Below are 20,206 nucleotides of genomic sequence, written 5' to 3'. Positions count from 1 at the left end.
AGCTCCAGCAAATGTAAATTGCTGAATTGTGTGATGACCCATTGGCTCTTTGAACTGGTGGCGTTTCCACACCTGCTTTAATCTCTTTATTATTACCTGCATTTCACTCACACAGCAGCAGCAGCAGGATGGACTCCTTCTGTGTCGTCTGTCATGTGGAGCTACAGTGCATATGCCTAGTTTAACATAGGTGTTACCATTTTAACTCCTCCTAGTGTGTGCCTTATTGCCAAGATGTGCTCTTTGCTATACCTTTGTAGTGTGTGCAGACTCCCTTCTGTCAGAAGGTTTGTTAAACAACTTGTTCTGCATTGTCATATTTATAGCGAAAAGTAGTTAAATAAAGCATTTTTGAAAAGAAGCACTGCTGTTGTCTTTATTATTTTTTTGGTTAAAGAGCTAAGAGGGTCAGACGTTTCTTCGTGGAAGAGGACTTTGACTCCTGTGAATGGAAACCCGGACCTAACCTCATACATGAGCTATTATGAAGCAATGGTGGTGAGAGGAGCACAGTGTTTCATAAGCTGCTCAGTCGCAGATCAACTCTGCTCCAGAAACATGTTGTACCCCAGCGAGAGGTTGATGGCGATTTCTCTGAGGTTTTATTCCACACAGCGTCACCATTTGTCTAACCATAAGAAAGGGTATAAAGCCAGTGTCTTAGCCTCAGACTGTGATGTTTACACCGACCCAGCGAGAGTAGCTTAACGTCTTCAGAAAAAAAGCTATGAGTTCAGTTACCTTGATTTAAAGTCATGGACATAAATGACCTGAATAATTGAGAACATCCACAAACATAAGAGCCAGCCTATAGTATATGATGTAGGTCATGAGTTTTACCATAAAAAGCCAAAACAGAAGAAACATGACTTATTTGAGAAGCAAAACTGAGTGTCTAGTATTAAAATATCACCATTATCATGAATACTTGTGTATTCTTGTCTATTACTGGTGGGCAGAATGACACAGAAAGCATTGATGCTACTGATAACAACACTTTTGTGCACTCCCAAGAGGTGAGAGGGTATTAAATGTAGTAGTACCATGCTCTTAAAAAATCAAAGTTACATTACAGATGCTAATATTTGTAGAATGCATGCAAACTACTCTGTGATTTCTCAACATTATCAGGTATTGCTCCAATTCCACACTGTGTCTCAACGCTGCTGTGTTTTCATGATTGGTGCATGACCAACAAAACCGTTCTTAGTTTATGCCTGATTTTTATTTCCCATGATCATTCTGCATTTATAAACACAACAGCAGCAGGCCTGCTCCATCATTCTGAATGATGACAGACAAGAGCTAGACTTTGGGGCTGTGTGTGCTACAATGTTGCCATCTAGTGGTAAAACCACTGCATCACAGCAGCCTGCAGCATTCCAACTGCTCAGACCAGTCAGTGCAGGTTTTTTAGTGGCAGCCATGTTAGCTCCACAGTCATCAGTCAGCAGATTAGAGTGCACACAAAAATCACGTAAACAGGAGAGTCAACACACAGTTGATATGTTGAGTAAAATAAATCTAATTTTTTGTATGTATATTTTCGCATATTTTCACTTGTTATATAGGACATATGTTCCAACAGCCTATTAACATTGTGTGTGTTTTTTCACATTATAAAAATTCAATCCTTCTGCTAATAGACCCATCTCTATCTAAAACATGACAGAAATATCCTTAAAACAAAATACAAGCTGCATTGATGTAATCTTCACTACAATTCCCATGATGCATCGGCAGCTTTCTGTGCGCGCTGCCTTTTGTAGATTTATAAACAAGCTGCTAGGCCGAGTCGATCTGCGAAAAGCAGAGTGAGTAAATCCAGATGGTTTTATCAGCAGCGCAGATGCGCCGCCGCTGCTGAACGTACACTCGGTTTATATTTGGCTTAAAGGAGACGCAACAAAGCGCACAAAATGGATGTGCTCAAGGCCCGGGCGAATAAGTAGGTTTACTATAGCTTTAAGAACGAGAAAATAGTGTCTGCTTCTTTAAAATTATATCGGTTTATTGCTGAATAGATAATTAAGAAAAGTTTTCAATTTATAATCAATAAATATATGCATTTAATTTGCGACGAAGACAAGAGAAAATGCACCACTGTTGGATAAGGGCCGCTTGCTATCAAAACGTCTTTAAAGCAGATGTGGTCAGTTTTTCCTCAATTTGTAACTAAACCTGTCTGACTTTAAGCGAAATCTGAGGTCGGCTGAAGTGTCCTCACGGTGATGGAACCGGCCGAAGACCGAGCCGGGGATGTAAATACAGGAGAGCATTTAACGGAGGGCAAGGCCGCAGAGCAGACCTCGGCCACCAGTACGACCGGTACACCGCGGAGGGCGCTTAGAGATCGGGGTGCAGGCCGTCCTAGGTCCGGCGTCTCTGCTTCAGTAACGGATCTTAATGGAGCGGCGTCGAGCCCGCAGACCTCAGGACGGGTTTTAAGAGACAGGTCAACAAGGACAGTACCAGCCTGGCTGAAGGACACCAAGAGTGACGACGACGAAGACGAACTGAACCCCGACACCGGTGCAGCCAAGCGGAGGAAAGTTTCCAACTCCAGGCGAAAGAAAATTTCAGAACCTGCGGGTTGTTCTGAAGCTGGAGGGGGTGTCGTAGGAAACAGCCTTCAAGGCACAGAGTAAGTTTTTAATAACACACAGCTACCTGCAGAAGACAGTAACAATTGTTTGTAATGAGCCTGCTCAGACTTTCAACGTGTGTCAGTGGGGTCAGTTCCTGTCAAAAGCACGCCTTCAGCGTGGCTCGTCCCCTTTCTGCTGTCTGCCTGGGAAGGGTGGAGTAAAACTTACCTGGCTTTAAAAAGTTACATTTAATAAAATACAAAAGTTTTTATTTACTGCTACAATTCCTGTCTGCATTATCTAATGATGTTGCTCTGCAGCTAGAGAAAATGTAAGATGTCAGTATTTTTCCTTCTTTCTGCAGTTCAGAGGATCCTAAGAAACCTGCCGTAGATGCTCAAGGTAATTACTGTGTTAAATACCTTATTGCTAAATTAATAATCATGTTAAATCTGCGTTAGACTATTATTAGATGTGTCTAATTCAGGCAGAGCTGGTGTGTGTCATTGTATCAGTCTTCACAGCATACACTGTGTTTTGATTAATACTTCTGCTCCCTCGCTGCAGCACTTCCCTCCAGACGCCCCTCAGCCCAGACTCGTGCCAAGCCCCCATCTGGCAGGGCCGCCCGTGGCTTTGCCAAGCCTGTGTGTAAGACCGAACCTGGAATGGAGAATCCAGCTGGTGAGCAACCTGTTGACAGTGAGCGGCTTATGTTTCAGCATGTGGGCAAAGAGTAGTGTTGTGTCGGCGTAGACGCAGAGGAACTGAAACATCACAATGAACTGTCAGTGACCACTTGATCTACATATGAGGGCACACCCTGTCCTTAATACCTCCATCATGTGCCTACATAAAATGGAAGAGTGCAAACCAAGCCCTGGTGCACTTTGAGGAAGATCTCCCAGCTGGTTACAGATAGAGATCTATGTTCCATCCCATAGAATGGTGGTTTTCTCTTATGATCTATTCTATTGAGAAGTTTGTAATGATAATGATGATGATTTAATTCTTATTATAAATATGTATATAAGGGTTTGTATAAACACTTAATGGCTTTCAAACTGACACTGTCTCTCTTCATCATGCAGCAGTGGAAGGAGAGGTGAACAATAAGGAAAAGTTTGAAATGTAAGTGTATTTAAATTTCTTACATGCTTGATGAAATCTATAGAAAATATCCATAGCATGGTAAAAAAAATACATGTTACTTCTGTCTTACTTAACAATTGTTTGACTGAGAGTTTTGATGACTGCTGTTTTTTTTCTGCTTTGTCAGAGAAAAGAAAGAGGAGGAAAGTGAAGATGCAGCTAGACAAGTCTTGGATGATGAAGACCCTCCATTTCAAGATGACCTGAACGACCTCACCTTCCAGCCGCAGACTCAGAGGTACACTTGTCTTGAGCAGTCCACTCACCTCTCTGCGGAAAGCGTGAAATATATTTTGAAGTGATTTGTTGCTTTGCTTTTAGTGGCGTGGAGGAGGAAGATAGTCTTAGCAGTGATGAAGATGCTCCCTTTACAGACGACTTAAATGACCAGAGCTACGACCCAAAGGCTGAAAGGTTTGTATCTGTCCGTTATTCATCTATATTCAGACATTATTAGACTTAAGAAACTGTATTTCACTTTGCTTAGCAAATTGATATTTTTTTTCTTAGGGACATCCCAAAGCCAAAGCGTAGAGCTCCTTCCAGACAGAAAGAGAAAAAAGAAAAAGAGAAGGCGCCTAAAAAAGAGAGAGAGGTTGCAGAGATAAAAGTAGAAGGATCAGACAACTCAGAGAGTGTGCCAGAAGAAGTGAAGCTGGAAGACGAGACAGTAGAAGATCCTGACGGGCCAAGGAAGTGAGTGCAGCACTCATCAGGGTTTTTAAGTAAAAAAAATGTTACCAGTCATAGGACCCTGACTACACATGTCATTCTTCTTTAGGAGAGGCCGACGGAAAAAAGATGACAAAACCCCGCGGCTGCCAAAGAGAAGGTGAAGCTGATGTCAAGATTTAATTGATCATAATGAAACAAATTATTACAAAAAATGAGTACATGATAGTAATTGATAATATGAACAATGGGTTTGTGTATGTTAAATATTTTATATTTGGCTTCACTGTTGTGATGTACTTCTTTCACACAGGAAGAAGCCTCCGGTGCAGTATGTGCGCTGTGAAATGGAAGGATGTGGGACAGTGCTAGCTCATCCTCGCTACCTTCAGGTTGCTCTCAGTTGTTTGCAGATTTTTGGCCTGTGTTGACAGATACAGTTTGAATGCAGTTATATTCATAGTGCTGTTTTGAGCCTTGGATCCAGCTAATTGTCTGCTCTATGTTTTACACACCAGCACCATATAAAATACCAGCACTTACTCAAGAAGAAGTACGTTTGTCCTCACCCTTCTTGTGGAAGGCTTTTCCGCCTGCAGAAGCAGCTGCTGCGTCATGCAAAGCACCACACAGGTATGGACACATAAAACATGCATTAGGTTTGATCTTTCATCATTTCTTGTTGTAATTAATAATGAAAGTATGTGAAGAACACATCTATATTTGAGTGTTTTGCAATTCTAGACCAGCGGGACTACATCTGTGAGTTCTGTGCTCGTGCCTTCAAAAGCTCCCACAACCTGGCTGTGCACCGCATGATTCACACTGGAGAGAAGCCTCTTCAGTTAGTACTGCTCTGTTTTTTTACCCATTGATTTATTCTACTCGGTTTCTATACATTTTTTTTAATCATATTTATTTTTGCTCTCTCTCATTAAAAGGTGTGAGATCTGTGGCTTTACATGTCGCCAGAAGGCATCTCTCAACTGGCACATGAAGAAGCATGACGCTGATGCCACCTATCAGTTCTCCTGTTCCATTTGTGGCAAGAAGTTTGAAAAAAAGGACTGTGTGGTGGCCCATAAGGCCAAGAGTCACCCGGAGGTGCTAATCGCAGAGGCGCTGGCAGCTAATGCTGGTGCCCTCATCACAACCCCTGCTTCTCTGCTGGAGCTGCCGGGAAACCCCATGCAAGCAGAGGTCACAGGTCTGGATGTGAGTCAAGTTGGTCATGATGCCCAGGTGGACCAGCTGGGCCAGGATGGGCAGCATGTGGCTCAGATGTCCCAGGTGGGTCATGTGACCCAACAAGTCAGCCACCAGGTGGTTTTACTGGGACAAGATCAGAGCCTTCATACCATGCAGGTGCCAGTGACAATTGCCCTGTCCCCCATTGACCCCCCTTCGCCAGCTGACAACCAACAGCAGACTCACCTCCATCTCCAGATGCCCGTCCAGTTTGTGCAGGCTGCTCAGCAGCCACAGCAGTCCCAAATCCAACAACTGACCCTCCATTCCAGCTCAGTGGTGACCCAGCATCAGCCCCAGCTCCAGCCCCTTCAGTCATATTCTTCACAGCAGCAGAGCCAGGGGCAGACACAAATCCTACAGATGACCTTCCAGCCTGTCAACCAGTCACAGACCCACATTCAGCAGATCCCCATTCTGGCAACCCCTCAACAGCTTCAGACCCTGCAGACAACTACTCCAAGCCCTCCTCTCCTGTCCACACCTCAGTCAGGGGATTCAGCCTCTACCAATAGGGACAGCTTTATTCTGGACAACACGGTGCTCTCATCCTCCTCTCCCTCAGCCAGCTCCCTTCAGCAAACAGAAGTGGTGGGGGAGGACACTGTGGTCTGGGAGCATGCAGGACAGGGGGACGTTCTCACTGATGGCACTGAGAAACATGTGCAGCAGGTCCTCATGTAAAACAGGGACGGTGCACACAAAACAGAAGACAAAGGCAGAGTATGTCTCTAGTGACCCAACATAATGTATTAAAATGTTTGAGGTAAATGTAGGATCACCAATATATAATGTACTGTTCACCCATTGTCATATTTGGTAGCTTTTTAGAATATCTCTATCAGGGAAGATATGTGTTTGTATGTGTGTGTTGTTGCCTTTGTAACTACCCATTCATGTTATGTGTATATTGATGAGGTTATGTTGCAAATATGCAATAATATAACATACCTCTGTGATATACACCACATCAAATGCCTGATTTGTGGCATTAACAGAGCTCCTACTAGACAGAATCCATTTAATTTATATAGTGGCTTAATCCAGAAACACATTAGGAAAAAAATTAGAATTCAGTTTTGTTCAAAACACTGGGCAGCCATTAATTTATTGTCCAGCTGCACTGTGAAACCTTTATTTAACAAGGTTAAAATGAAAGAAATGCCTGTAAAAAGTTGCAATATTTGCTTATTTTAGAGAAGTTGTCAATGTCATTAAACCTGTTTCGATGACATTTGTGCAGCTGTTTGTTACACTTTGTTTTTCATAGACTTTGATGGAACAATATCCCACATAGTTTTATTCTCACTGACGTCTTCAATCACTTTAGGTAATAATAGCTGGATGCTGCAAATCACTTACAAACGTGTGATGTAACAGCAAGCACAGACACTGATTTTGTTTTTTTATGTCAATAACCTCTGACGTTTAATGTAATTTGATAAGCAGAGCAATGTAGAAACCCCATAATATGTCACCACCTCTGATCTTTCACATAGTGTTAGCTGAATAAAAATAATGCATTTATAAGATGTAAATAAATGTCTAAACACTTTAAAGTGCATGGATTTTTTTTACGGGGGGGTCCAGCAGGGAAAGCAGCAGAAGAGCCTTTGAAACACAATCTAACAATTCTAAAACTCTAGCCTTAATGCTCATTTTTAATATACAACTGCAGGAATGCACATAACCTAAATTTTAAAATCTATCAGGACATGTTAATGTGCTCGATGTCAATTTGCACTGTTTCATTGCTCTTTTAGGAGGAATCAAGAGGTTACTTAGTCCAACTATCCTCTTTTATACTTGGTGCTCTTCCACCTCCTCCACTGCTGGAGTCACAGACAGCAGTTTCTTGCTTGCAGGTGGATGACAGTCACTGGGGTCTGGAGATCACTGTCTTAAGCAAACTTGCATTTGATCCCAAACCTTTACCTTCTGTCTGCATGCCACGCACATGTGTTACCTCCTAGGTGGACATGTTTCTGCAGGATGCTGAGTTTTTTTGCAGGCATTTAGGTGAGGGGAGGAAAGTTTGTTAGGCTCTCCTTGGCAAGGTGTGGGCTGGCAGGCTGCAGAGAATGTAAAGGTGGTGGTGGTGGTGGTGGTGATGATGTGGATGGCTCTGCATCTTCATCCTCTGACTCACTGACTGAATCACTGGAAGCTGCAGACAGCCACTAATGAAGTGTATCCCCCTTGCCTTCAGAACTGCCTCAATTCTTCATGGCAAAGATGCTCAGTTGGTACTTAGGGGCCAAGAAAATAGCCCCTCTCCATAACACCACCAGCAGCCGACTGAACCGTTGATACAAGGAAGAATCAGAAGGATCTGTGCTTATGTTGTTTATGCCAAATCAAGACATTTTTCCAATCTTCTGTTGAGCCTGTTTAGCTTGTAGCCTCAGTTTCCAGTGTTTAGCTGACAGGAGGAGGTCTTCTGCAGCTGTAATCCATCTGCTTCAAGGTTCAAAGGGTTCAAATCAGTTAATCACAATATATTCATACCGGTCACTTTAAAAAGCTGATTTGCACTGCTACTTCTTTCCATTCTTAATTCTTTTAGATATTTTACCTGTGCCCTGCCAAGAGCTGCTGAACAAAATGTCATTGAGCCTTACATAATGACAATAAAGATTCTTGATAGATTCTCTCAGATTAATCAGGTATCATAGCCTTTAAATTCAGTCCTTCATTTTGTTTGTTTACCAGCAAAAAAAAAACAATATACACATTACACAGAGTGGCCATGTTACACTATTGGATCAATATTAGTGATGGAGAAGTGGGCAATAGTTAGGAAGTTGGTCGTGTGTAGATGTGATGGACTTTTTCAACTTTTTATCATAAGAATGCTCGTGTCTTTGGAGTCAGTGTGGAACCGTCCAAGCTGCATCCTGCTTAAATTTAGACCATCTTTGCTCTTGTGACTACCAGTAAATCAGATAAGCTCCTCATGAATAAGTTGATGAGCTCCTCCCTCCTCCACCTCTCCGCCCCTGCTTGTCCAGTTAAATTCCTCCTGCCTGGCATCAGGTTCCCGGGGGAAAGGGCGGAGAGTTGGACACCAGCTATGTAACATAAGTAACCAGCAGAGAGCTCGGACAAACTGGGAAACTCGTTTTACCGAAACTCTAGAGAAGAGAAGCGCGCTGGCTCTAATTAACACAGCAGTGAGCGGAAGGGCAGGCTGAAAATGAACCGTGACCGGGAATCCGGTGTTGTCGGGATGAGGCAGGCGCTCACGGGCGTATATTAGGGGCTGATCTGTATCTCCTACTCCCAGTACGCGTTCACTGTGTGTTCCAGCCCGAGGTCCCATGGCAACGAGGCGGACCAGAGGTATGACCGGCTCGGATGTGAGCAGATCCACGTCGGCCCGGGCTGCTGCCATAGCCGAGCAGCTGCACCATGAGTGCTCCATCTTACTTGAAATCTATGTGAGTAGAAGAGCTTATTTTTTTCCACTGGCAGCAACCTGTCAAGAACTGTGTGTGTGTGTGTGTGAGGACAGAGAGAGTTTCAGAGAAGTAGGCCAAGGTTAAATGGAAAATTAATAGACTTTTGTGTGTGTGTGTGTGTTAGGAGTGTATGTGTGCGTGCGTGCATGAATGAATGCTTATAACTTTGTGCACATGTGAAAATGTTGTGTGTATTTGAAAGTTCTTGGCCAAAGTGTGTGTGTGTGTGTTTGAAGAGAGGGAGTGGGAGAGAGAGAACACAAAGGAATGATGAAAGGGATGCGTGCAAGAGCTTGATAAGGAGGGAGAGAGAGTGTGTGTGTGTGTGTGTGTGTGTGTGTGTATGAGAGAAATAGAAATTATGCCTAGGACAGTGGGGGGTAAGAATGCAGTGGAGGGTGGTGGTGGGGGGTGCGGGGTGAACTCAGTTGGAATGACAGAGGTGGGCGTTTTTCTGGCACACAGTCCTCCATGCTCAGGCACGCAGCCTTCATCACAGTCTCATTGCCTATAGGTGTGAGAGCTGCTGGTTATTAAAACTTCCTGGTTTACTGCCAGTTCACTGCCTCATCCTTCCTTTCATGTGTCTCGCTAGGAGCAAGGGAGCGGCCTGACTTTATAACTTCACATCCACTGGCATCCACTGGCAGGATTTTTGACCCTCTATTCCTTCCTCTATTCTTCATGTCTTCCTTAATTTTCCACCTCCTGATGCACGAGCCTGTCAAAGACAATTTTATAGCTTTTTTTTTTTAGAGGAATCTTTGGCACATTTGTCTCAACTGACCCAAATACAGATAGTGTTATTGTTTCCCAGCAGTGAGTCCCTGTTCAATTCCTTGGGTGGGAACACACTGACATCCGTTTCCTAGCCCTCTTAGATCATTTTTAAATCTTATCATAATTCACATCACTCCATCAGATTATTGTTTCTGGCTGCACAATCACTTCCACATCTGCCTGAATTAAAAAACCCTGAGCTGTAAACCACCCCCCCCCCCCCTCTGACGTTCACAGTACACAGGTCACATCAGGCCACTCTGTCAGACTGGTACTAACTTGCACAAGGGGTTCAACATTAGCACCTCAGTATAATGTCACATTTGAAGAGGCCTCACCCCAACAACAACTACCATGGTGCCTGTAAAGTGGTCTGACAATACATCTGCCAAATCAGAATGTCAGATTTGACGTAGCTCAGTGAGCTATATACCTTTACATTATAATATACATACTATATAATATAGAGTTAATGGTCCCAGAGTCCTTCCCCTTCAAAGGTGCAGTGAATGAGTCAGTAGAAAATCCGTTTTGCATCGTTGACCTTCAGCATAGGGTCAAATTGAGATCAGAATCTGAAAGCTGACATCAATGTGGTCTTGAGTCTTTAAATTTCAGCCCCTTACTCTTTTTTTAAAATGTCTGTTGAAGCATTTCTCTTTTCCCTTTTTCTTTCTGCCTTCCTTCAGAAAAAGAAGGAGAGCTTCTCTGCAGACGTGGCTGACAGTCGTCTAGTGACTGTCCCTCCTCCCTCCTCCCAGCTGGACGCCAAAGACAAGCTGTGGCGCCTTCACTCTGCTTTGCTACAATGCCGCAGCTTGCTGGAGAGAGCCATTGCCAAAGAGGAAGAGGAGCTTGGTGACGGGAAGAAGGGTGACTATGAGAACCAGAGGAAGATTGTGAAGGACAGACTGTCCCTACTGCTTGCCAGCACTGGAGAACTCCTCAAAGCTGCTGATGGGGCCGCCATCTTGACTCCTAGTACAGAGGGCTTAGAGGTAGGTACTAAAGTTGATGTCGCAAGAGATTAAAAATGAAGAAGACAATAGAATACAAAGCTTTTAGGCTAATACAATAATACAAACTAGTCATACTGCTCTCCTCTTTCTCCTGACCTGACATGTCAGTTTTACCAGACCAGAGCTCTCTTACAGCCCTTTGCCTTGTAACATGTCAGTAGCTTGAACCTTACCGCTCTTCATGCTCTGCCCTGCCGCTCTGACTCAAGCTTAACTTAACTCTCTACCTGCAGCAGTGCCCCCTATGCCAAGAGCCGGCTCTGGTTGAACAGAAGCAAAATATTGTCTCATCTGTTGTCATTGACAGCTAGATGGTCCGACCATCCTGTTCGAGTTGAAGGTTTGGGTGTACAGGATCTTCAGAGAGGTGGACTACTGGACCAAGACGGCCATCACCACCTTGCAAGGCCTGCCCGCAGTCACCGCAAAGGACCAGGCGAGGACCAGACGGGTCAGGAGGAGCACTCGGAGATGAGATGGGTGCGTGTGATGAGGAATAAAGAAAGATGTCATCTTTGGGATGACAAAAAGAGAGGCGAGACACCGGTCACTTCTGCCACAGTGACACACTGACACACTCATCTTAGCACTGATCGGAAAACATCTTTGTATTTATTCTATACAATCTGCATTCAGTGTTAAAACAACAAAGTTTCTTTGAATGTACTACACACTCCCATTTCACACAGCAGAGGTTTTATTACTTTAAACACAGCATTCGAATGCATGCGTGTATTTTTCACTGCTGTTGCTATTGCCTGGGGATATTGTGGACATGGAGGAAAACAATATATGTAACAGCACCCTCTAGTGTTTACATAGTGCTATTACTTACATTCCTTCCTTCCTCTCTTTCTTGATTAACCCCTGCAAACATCTCAAAATATCCTGTGCTCTCGTGTGTGATGACACTTTATTAGCAATGAAAGAAACAAACAGTATGACTAGTCCAGCCTATGAGTGGGCTCATAATGGGAATGTAGCAAAAAAAAACTTTTTCTCTACATCTTGATCTAGCTTCAGTTATCTGATTGTTTAAATAATTATATCATACATCAGAACAGTCAACAGAGATTTGAGGGAGCACAGCTCTTTTTGTAACATCGTCTGAGTTCTGGTAGTTGAAGCACTGATCTTTGTTAAGTGATCCATAATACATCTATTGTAGAATAATCAACACAGCGTTTGGTTAAACTCCGAAATGAGCTTCTCTTACCTGTCAGTCTAACGAGGGCTGCAGTGCTAATTAAATTAGCCTTAGCCAAAGACTCCGATTGTCTTTAAAAATGCATGAAGCTTTGGGGTAACAAGAAGAGAATGTAAATGAAGTTGTGTCTGTATAGTCTTGGCTAAATCGGCAGTAAGACTGGTGATAATGTGGAGCACAAAGCAGGTTGTCAATTTTTTAATGTAAAAGCTTTTAAAACTTTGCATTTTTAGAAAAGAGGGGACAATTTATTTAAGCACATTATTGTTTTATTCACTATGTGTATATGTCTTGTAACATTGGCTGTTGAATTGTTGGTAGGCGCACTGGGAGTATAAAGAAGCCTGTATGATATTAGAGGGTCGCAGGGTCCTTCAAACTGTTTCCAGGCTGCAGAACACTGAGTGCTGTTACAGGATGGAGACATAAATGTTTTTGGTCACTTTGTTGCCATTATTCATTTTAAAGATTAAACCCCTGTAAACATCAGAGCTACTGAACATGTTATTTACTTTATTTCTAAAGTTTGCACTAATAAACATGTGTGTAGCACCCTTCAGTGTGATTCACAGTAAATGCACTGTGGCATGCTTGGCATTTGCTGCTCTGTATATAAGTTGGGGGGTTGGATTGTCTTCAGAATTGAGATGGTTGGGTTTGAACATCTGCAGTTCTGACTGATAAATTTGGGGAAGGGTGTGTTGTGCAGTTCAGCCACAGACTGAAAATAAAGATGGATGAACTTTTTGTGACAAAGGGACAAATAAAACCATTTACAGTTACATTTAATTCCTAACTTTTTTGTACCCAGCTGTCATCATATTTGTTTCTGCTGTTAATGTGGTCATTTTAACACTGAGATCTGTGGGGATTGACTTACTGTTGGAACCAGCCCCAAGAGGTCTTGCCTTCCCTTGATATGTTACCCTATAAGAGTTCTGGCTCTTCCTCAAGATGAAGAGGAAGCTTAGTGGTCACCATGCTGCGAAAAAAAAGGTTGTAACCTCGAATCAACTGAGAGGTAACTCATGGATGTTACAAAATATTTTATAGTTACAGTCAGAGATGGAGCTAGATTCAGATAGTTGAGATTCAGAATTATATTGATAGTTCAGCAAGACACATTAAAGTGTGAACAGAAGTGCTTGTGAGTCATCCATCATTGGCTCAGACCCTGCCTTCTGTAATATAACACACTCCCCTCTTACCTGCACAGCTCTCTCAGCTCTCTCTAACTCTTACACTGTTGTAAGACCTGCACAAGCTCACCGTCTGATTTGAGACTTTTTTTGTAAATCACATTAAACACATGTAATTCTTTCTACAGTGCAAAGAAAAACATTTTAGTGGATGTAATTCAACACAAAGATGTGTGTGACAGGATTTTCGCTGCTGTTTTGCAGTTGTGTGTGTGTGAGAGTGCATCCGGAAAGTATTCACAGCGCTTTACGTTTTCCACATTTGGTCATGCTACAGCCCTTTTTCCAAATTGTAATAAATTAATATCTTACCTCAACATTCTACACACAATACCCCATTAGGACAATGTTTTTTTACATTTTTTGAATTTATTAAAAATAGAAAACTAAACAAAATCCCATTTACATAAGTATTCACAGCCTTTGCTTAATACTTTGTTGATCCACCTTTGGCAGCAATTACAGCCTCAAGTCTTTTTGAATATGATGCCACAAGCTTAGCGCACCTGTCTTTAGGCAGTCTTGCCTATTCTTCTTTGCACTAATTCTCAAGCTCCATCAGGTTGGATGGGAGAGGTTTGTGTACAGACATTTTCAGGTTTCTCCAGATATGTTCAATCGGATTCAAGTCTGGACTCTGGCTGGGCCACTCCAGGACATTCACAGAGTGGTTCTGAAGCCAGTCCTTTGAGATCTTGGCTATGTGCTTTGGGTTGTTGTCCTGCTGAACAATGAACCTTCGCCCCAGTCTGAGGTCATCTAGGATATCTCTGTATATTGCTGAATTCATTTTTCCTTCTATCCTGACTATTCTGCCAGTTCCTGCTGCTGAAAAACATCCCCATAGCATGATGCTGCCACCACCATGCTTCACTGTAGGGATGGTATTGGCCTGGTGATGAGCGGTGCCTGGTTTCCCGATTGATGGATTGCTGCAGAGATGGTTGTCCTTCTGGAAGGTTGTCCTCTCTTCACAGAAGAATGCTGGAGTGACCATCGGGTTCTTGGTCACCTCCCTGACTAAGGCCCTTCTCCCCCAGCTCTAGGAAGAGTCCTGGTGGTTCCAAACGTCTTCCACTTATGAATAATGGAGGCCAACTGTGTTCATTGGGACCTTCAAAGCAGCAGAAATGTTTCTGTATCCTTCCCCAGATTTGTGCCTCAAGACAATCCTGTCTCGCAGTCTATAGACAATTCCTTTGACTTCATGCTTGGTGTTTGTGCTCTGACATGCACGGTCAACTGTGGGACCTTAAATAGACAGGTGTATGCCTTTTCAAATCATGTCCAATCAACTGAATTTACTGCAGGTGGACTCCAATTAAGCTGTAGAAACATCTCAAGGATGATCAGTGGAAAAAAGAATGCAACTGAGCTCAATTTGAGCTTTATTGCAAAGGCTATGAATACGTATGTAAATGTGATTTCCTAGTTTTCTTTTTTTAAATTTTACAATACCCCACATTGTCATAATGGGGTATTGTGTGTAGAATTTTGAGGTAAGAGATTCCTTTAATACAATTTGGAATGAGGCTGTAACATGACAAAATGTGGAAAAAGTGAAGTGCTGTGAATACTTTCTGGATGCCCTGTATATACACACACACACACTCATCCAACCAGTTCTGTCAATTTTTTTTAATTCTACTTTTCAACTGTGTTTATACTACTTTCTACAGTGCAGATAACATGAGAAGTAATACCACCAACTAATTTTTTAAGTGGAAGGAGAACCAGAAAAGAGAGTTGTGGGTAGTGAGTAGTGTTTCAAGGTAAATGTATTGTGTGAGGTGAGACAGCAACGTTCTGTTAATCTTATGTGGAGGAAGATCCATTGATCAAAGTTAACTGAAGACACATTTGTACAAAGTAAAATCTATGCCTTAGTGGATTTTAGTCAAATGTGAGCTGACATAAAAACAAAGCTTCACATGCCATTCTATGAGTAAAGGCTTTAAACACCACAAGCACACTTTGGATGGACATGCAGCAGCAATAGGAGCATGTTTTCAGTCTATTTCGCAACATTCTAAATACAAAGTCAAAGTTATGCAGTCTTTTTGAAACTTTTTGAAACTGGTTTGTCCTTAGGGCAAATGAATGGATAACCGAGGATGTACTTGTGAGTTGAATAAATTGATCCTGGCTATAAATAGAGTTGTCTCAAACAGAGTGACACACTGGTGATGAATGGTGTGTGTATGTACTTTATATTTTGAGTTTGAATTTCATAATGTGTGTTTAGAAGGATGTTTGTGTGTGTGTGTGTGTGCATGTTTGTTTTATATGTGTTTATGTGTGTGTGTGTGTGCATCTTTTGTTGCATGTGTGTGTGGTTGTTAGGGAAGGAGTGGCAGCCAGGATGCCTGTGGAAGAGGGGGGAGGTGTGTGTGTGTGTGAGAGAGAGAGAGAGAGAGAGAGAGAGAGAGTGTGTGTGTGAGTGTGTGTGTGTGAGAGAGAGAGTGAGAGAGAGTGTGCGTGTGTGTGAGTGTGTGTGTGTCTGGGTGTGAGTGTAAGTGCGGCAAGGAAAGGAGTGTGTGTGTGTGTGTGTGTTACAGAGAAAAAGAGACTGAGAGAGAAAATGGGTGTGTGTGCTTGTGCGCATGTGTCTCTGTGTACTTGCACATTGGTGTAGATGTGGGTGTATGTGTGTCTGAGAGACAGTGAGATGAAAAAAGAGAAGGGAAGAGAGGGCAGTCTGTGTGTGTGTGTGTGTGTGTGTGTGTGTGTGTGTGTGTGTGAGAGAGAGAGAGAGAGAGAGAAACAGACAGACAGAGAGAGACAGACAGAGAGACAGTGAGAGGGAGGGGTGAGAGAGCAAGCTGGAGACAGAGTGTGTGTGTGTTTGTGTGTATGTGTGTGTCTGTGTGTGTGTGCCTGTGTGTGTCTGTGTCTGTCTGTGTATGCCTGTGTGTGCCTGTGTGTGTGTGTGTGTCTGTGTGCGCCTGTGTGTGTCTGTGTGTGTGCGCCTGTGTGTGTCTGTGTGTCTGTGTGTGTGTGCCTGTGTGTGCCTGTGTCTGTGTGCCTGTGTCTGTGTGTGTATGCCTGTGTGTGTGTGTCTGTATGTGTGTGCCTGTGTGTGTGTCTGGGTGTGTGTCTGTGAGCGAGTAAAAGAAGCAGAGCAGTAGAGGGAATGTGTGTGTGTGTATGTGAGTGAGTGAGTGAGTGAGTGAGTGAGTGAGTGAGTGAGTGAGGAAGAGAGACAGAGGACATGTAGATGTGCGTATGTGTGTGTGACAGAGAGTGGGGGAAGGGTGTTCAAGGGAGATGCGTGTGAGTGTGTGTGTTTGTGTTTGTGTGAAAGGAAAAAGGGAATGTGTGTGGTTGTGTGCGTGTGTTTGTGTCAGAGAGTGCGCCTGCGTAGGAGGGAATGTACACGCACTTGTGTGTGTTTGTGTGACTGTGTGTGTGTGTCTGACAGAGATAGGGAGGGGGAGGGGTGTGTGTGGGGAGAGCTAGGAGCAAGCTCTGCAAATCGTGTGTGTGTCTGTGTGTGTGTGTGTGTGCGTGTGTGTGTGTGTGTGTGTTTCAGCAGCACAATATGTGCCTGTGCTGAATGAAAGGGAAATGAATGCAGTGTGTATGTGTGTGTGTGTGCTGTGGAAGAGGATGCGTGTCCTTTATTGAAACTGTGTGTGTGTGTGTGTAGTTTGTATAACTATGTGTTGCTGCACATGTGCACAGCTTACACGTGCATGTAGATGTTTGTCTTCAGTAAAGATTGTGCGTCAGTTTGTGGATGTGCATGCATATGTATACACATGTTGGTGTGTACGTGGATACACACATACACACACACACAGACATGCACTTATTGGGGGTATTGGTGCGGGTGATGAAGTGCTCATGATAGTGTGCACACAAACAGAGCAGAATTACAATTAAACTGAAGTCATTCAGCAGCTCTCAGATCTCCATACATTTTCTCTGTCTTATCTCCGCTCTGCGTCATGTTGACGACTGTTGTGTCCTCCTGTGTCTGTCAGCAATGCACTAATTGCCAAGTGGCTACATATTCCACATGTGCAGGATCTTCTTCATTTAATTGAACTTTTCTTTTAGTGAAAAATATGTGGCGAGCATGCGGCAACAGTTGGCAGCCAGGTTCAGCCAAAGGCCGGTTCATTGTGGTGCTGGGTGCAGGTTAACAGGTGCAGCAGGGAGACACAGCTGGTTTCAACTTCTTGTGTTTGCTGGAATCTAATCAAAAATAAAGCAACTATATGTGACTTTGGTGCAAGTCACAGCCTGGGCAGTAGGCCAGCACAGAACTGTAACATATACTGTGACTGGCGGAAGTATCAGATATTATCAATTGATTAGGCTGGCTGTCCAGCAGCATCCATCACAGAGAGCAAGCACTTCAAAAATGTATAAAAGCGTAATCATGAATGAAAACAGGGGTTTCAGCTGGAGTCCTCCACGCTGCGCTTCAAATCCGACCCATGAGCCACAGAGGGTTTCTCCATCTTTATTATATATAGCCTATGCCTATCAGACAATTAATAATCTAGTATGGAGGCCCATGCACTTACTGTGTTATGACCTGGCCATGTATGGTGACATGCCTGGACATAATCACAAAAAAGGGGTGGTCATTAGCATCACGTAGTGTCATATGCTGCACTCAGTATTCATTTACTGGCAGTGGTGTGCCTGTAGTTATAGTGGTTGGGTCATGGCTGATCTGTATATGTTTGATTAAACGTTTAGTTTATCAGCCCTGGCAAGGTCGAAATTTATCAATATATATAAAAAATAGTACCAGTTTGTTGATGTTATGGTTTCTGAAAATGTTTCACTACAGCCCTATAAAGTTCCACATAGAATGTGCTGTTTTTTTTAAATATACATTGTACATTCCCATACCTCATACATGTAGCATACTGATCTGTGAGACCTGATTTTAAAGTTTAATTTCTTGTTACCCTGAGATTCACTGGCCTTGGCTCATTTTCTGGGAGTGGAACATGTACTCACTGAGTGTACATTGCTATATATTACATATGTGGTGTTTGGTCCATGGGGTTTGTGGGTTATGAAAGTTCAGGAATTGCAGTGTTGTGTAAAAATGTAAGAAAATGTTTTCTGTGTGCTGCACTTAATGTGTGTGTGTATCAGGTTGATGTGCAGTTCTAAGAACAGGTAAATAAACCCAAGATGCATTGCGCACATGTGATGGTCCCATCCTTTTTGCACTGTGTATGTTAAATGTGTAAAGGGTTGGTGCTGAAATTGCTTCGGCTGCTGGTTGGGTTTGAAATGAGCCAATCTGTAATGTTCTTATTTCTTAAATTTGATTTATATATACATTCGCAAATCTGCCATGCTTCAACAAGTAGCTTTTCTGTTTATGGCTGCTGAACAGAGCACATCATGTTGCAATGGAGCTAATAACAGATGGCAAATTATCAAATGAAAACTGTTATGACGTTTGTATTTATTATAGAGAGTGAGATCTGATCACAATTGATAACTGAAGACACACGTTTAAGTGCTAGGTATGAACAGGGGCTGTTAGAGTGTTAGTGTGGAGCCAAGGACGTGAAGACACAGAACACAGTACATGCAAATATAAGAATACAGTATATACATACATATATCAAATAACAGGCACACCCCTATGTCCGTCCTTGTGTGTCGTACAGATAGACATGAATATGTGTTCATTCCACTCTCTACAAACCACAGACAGAAGTTTCAGGTCTGTTGATGTCTAACAGCATTGGTGTGATTGTTTGTGTTTGTATTTATATGGGAACTAGACTGTTTATAATGTGTTTAATGTCTGGGTCTAAGAGAAATTAGGAAGACACATAAATAATAATGATCAGGACATGTCAAATGTTTAGATGTCTCCATGCCTTCTACTTCCTTCTATATTATTAATGGACCTTTCAGAGCATCGATGGAGAAGTTTGACTGTTCAATATGCCCCGAGAAATACGTTAGGTTGTCTATGAAATGAAATGAATAGTTTAGATCAAAGTCTATACTAAATCTTGTTTTTTCATAAATTCATTTTAGGAACTCAACAGTGATTTTTAATGCAACTGCTTTAAAACTGTTAACTCGTTCAATGTAATGTTCTTAAATTATACAATTCTTAAATGAAGCAATTTCCCTCTGGGATTAATAAAGTGTTTTTTGACTCTGATTAATAAATGTAATCAATATTTATAATCACCGCTGAATTATGTGACACCATTAACTGTATTATCTGTAACAAGGGAAGTGAAACAAATGATATGACACCATAGCAACACAGATTCTTGTAATACTTCTCTGCTACTCTCCCACTGTTTACTTACTGAACCATAGATTTTACATAGTAATTTGCAATTCTAGCTGAGATCTCAGTTAACAGATAAAAATTATATGCAATCAGAAGTACTGAATAGGATGGTGCAAAAACATATATGATTCCTGTATTAAAGGAAAAGTGACTGAATTGTCTTTATTATTGGTACAACGGACAATATATGTGTGCACTGAGAGTAGCAGCCTACTCTAGAAATCCACAAAAACATCTATGTAAATCAGAAGTGAAGAAAATGGCCAATTAGTGTTAATTGCAATATGCTTTCCCCACCTATTAGCCTTTAGCTGGAAAAACTTCTGGAACATAATGAGCATGTTTACATGAGTGCATGAGTAATCTGGGTAGGGTTAGGGTATCATGGCTATGCTCTCTGCAAGTAAACACATTTTTAAGACCTTATATCCATCTTATGAGAATTATGGTTATACTACCATGAGTAGGAACTAGGAAAGTCACACATATACACACCTTATCCAGATTAATGAATACATAGTGGCACACCTGTATACAGATGTTCAGAAAGAGTGGATGCTGTTGTGATTATCTATGTAACTAGAA

The 20,206-nt window shown here is 42.4% G+C and overlaps 1 protein-coding gene across 2 annotated transcripts; it reads left to right on the top strand.

Annotated features, from left to right (window-relative positions):
* Positions 1 to 1,857: 1,857 nt before the first annotated feature.
* On the top strand, positions 1,858 to 6,897 carry zfp91 (ZFP91 zinc finger protein, atypical E3 ubiquitin ligase). 2 transcript variants are annotated; one of them, XM_028416908.1, is made up of 13 exons: positions 1,858 to 1,948; positions 2,197 to 2,644; positions 2,953 to 2,990; positions 3,156 to 3,272; positions 3,680 to 3,719; positions 3,868 to 3,978; positions 4,062 to 4,154; positions 4,251 to 4,436; positions 4,522 to 4,572; positions 4,726 to 4,804; positions 4,931 to 5,045; positions 5,157 to 5,256; positions 5,354 to 6,897. In XM_028416908.1, the coding sequence occupies exons 2-13, from the start codon at positions 2,232 to 2,234 to the stop codon at positions 6,342 to 6,344; spliced, it is 2,334 nt and encodes a 777-aa protein (XP_028272709.1). In that variant the 5' UTR covers positions 1,858 to 1,948; positions 2,197 to 2,231; the 3' UTR covers positions 6,345 to 6,897. The 2 variants fall into 2 exon arrangements, with proteins under 2 accessions (XP_028272709.1, XP_028272703.1); XM_028416902.1 differs by having other exon boundaries at positions 1,878 to 2,644.
* The last annotated feature ends 13,309 nt before the right edge of the window (positions 6,898 to 20,206 follow it).

Source organism: Parambassis ranga, chromosome 1 (assembly GCF_900634625.1).
Source record: "Parambassis ranga chromosome 1, fParRan2.1, whole genome shotgun sequence".
Classification (NCBI taxonomy): Eukaryota; Metazoa; Chordata; class Actinopteri; family Ambassidae; genus Parambassis; species Parambassis ranga.
Note: the sequence above shows the minus strand (reverse complement) of the source record. Positions and strands in the feature narration are given on the sequence as shown.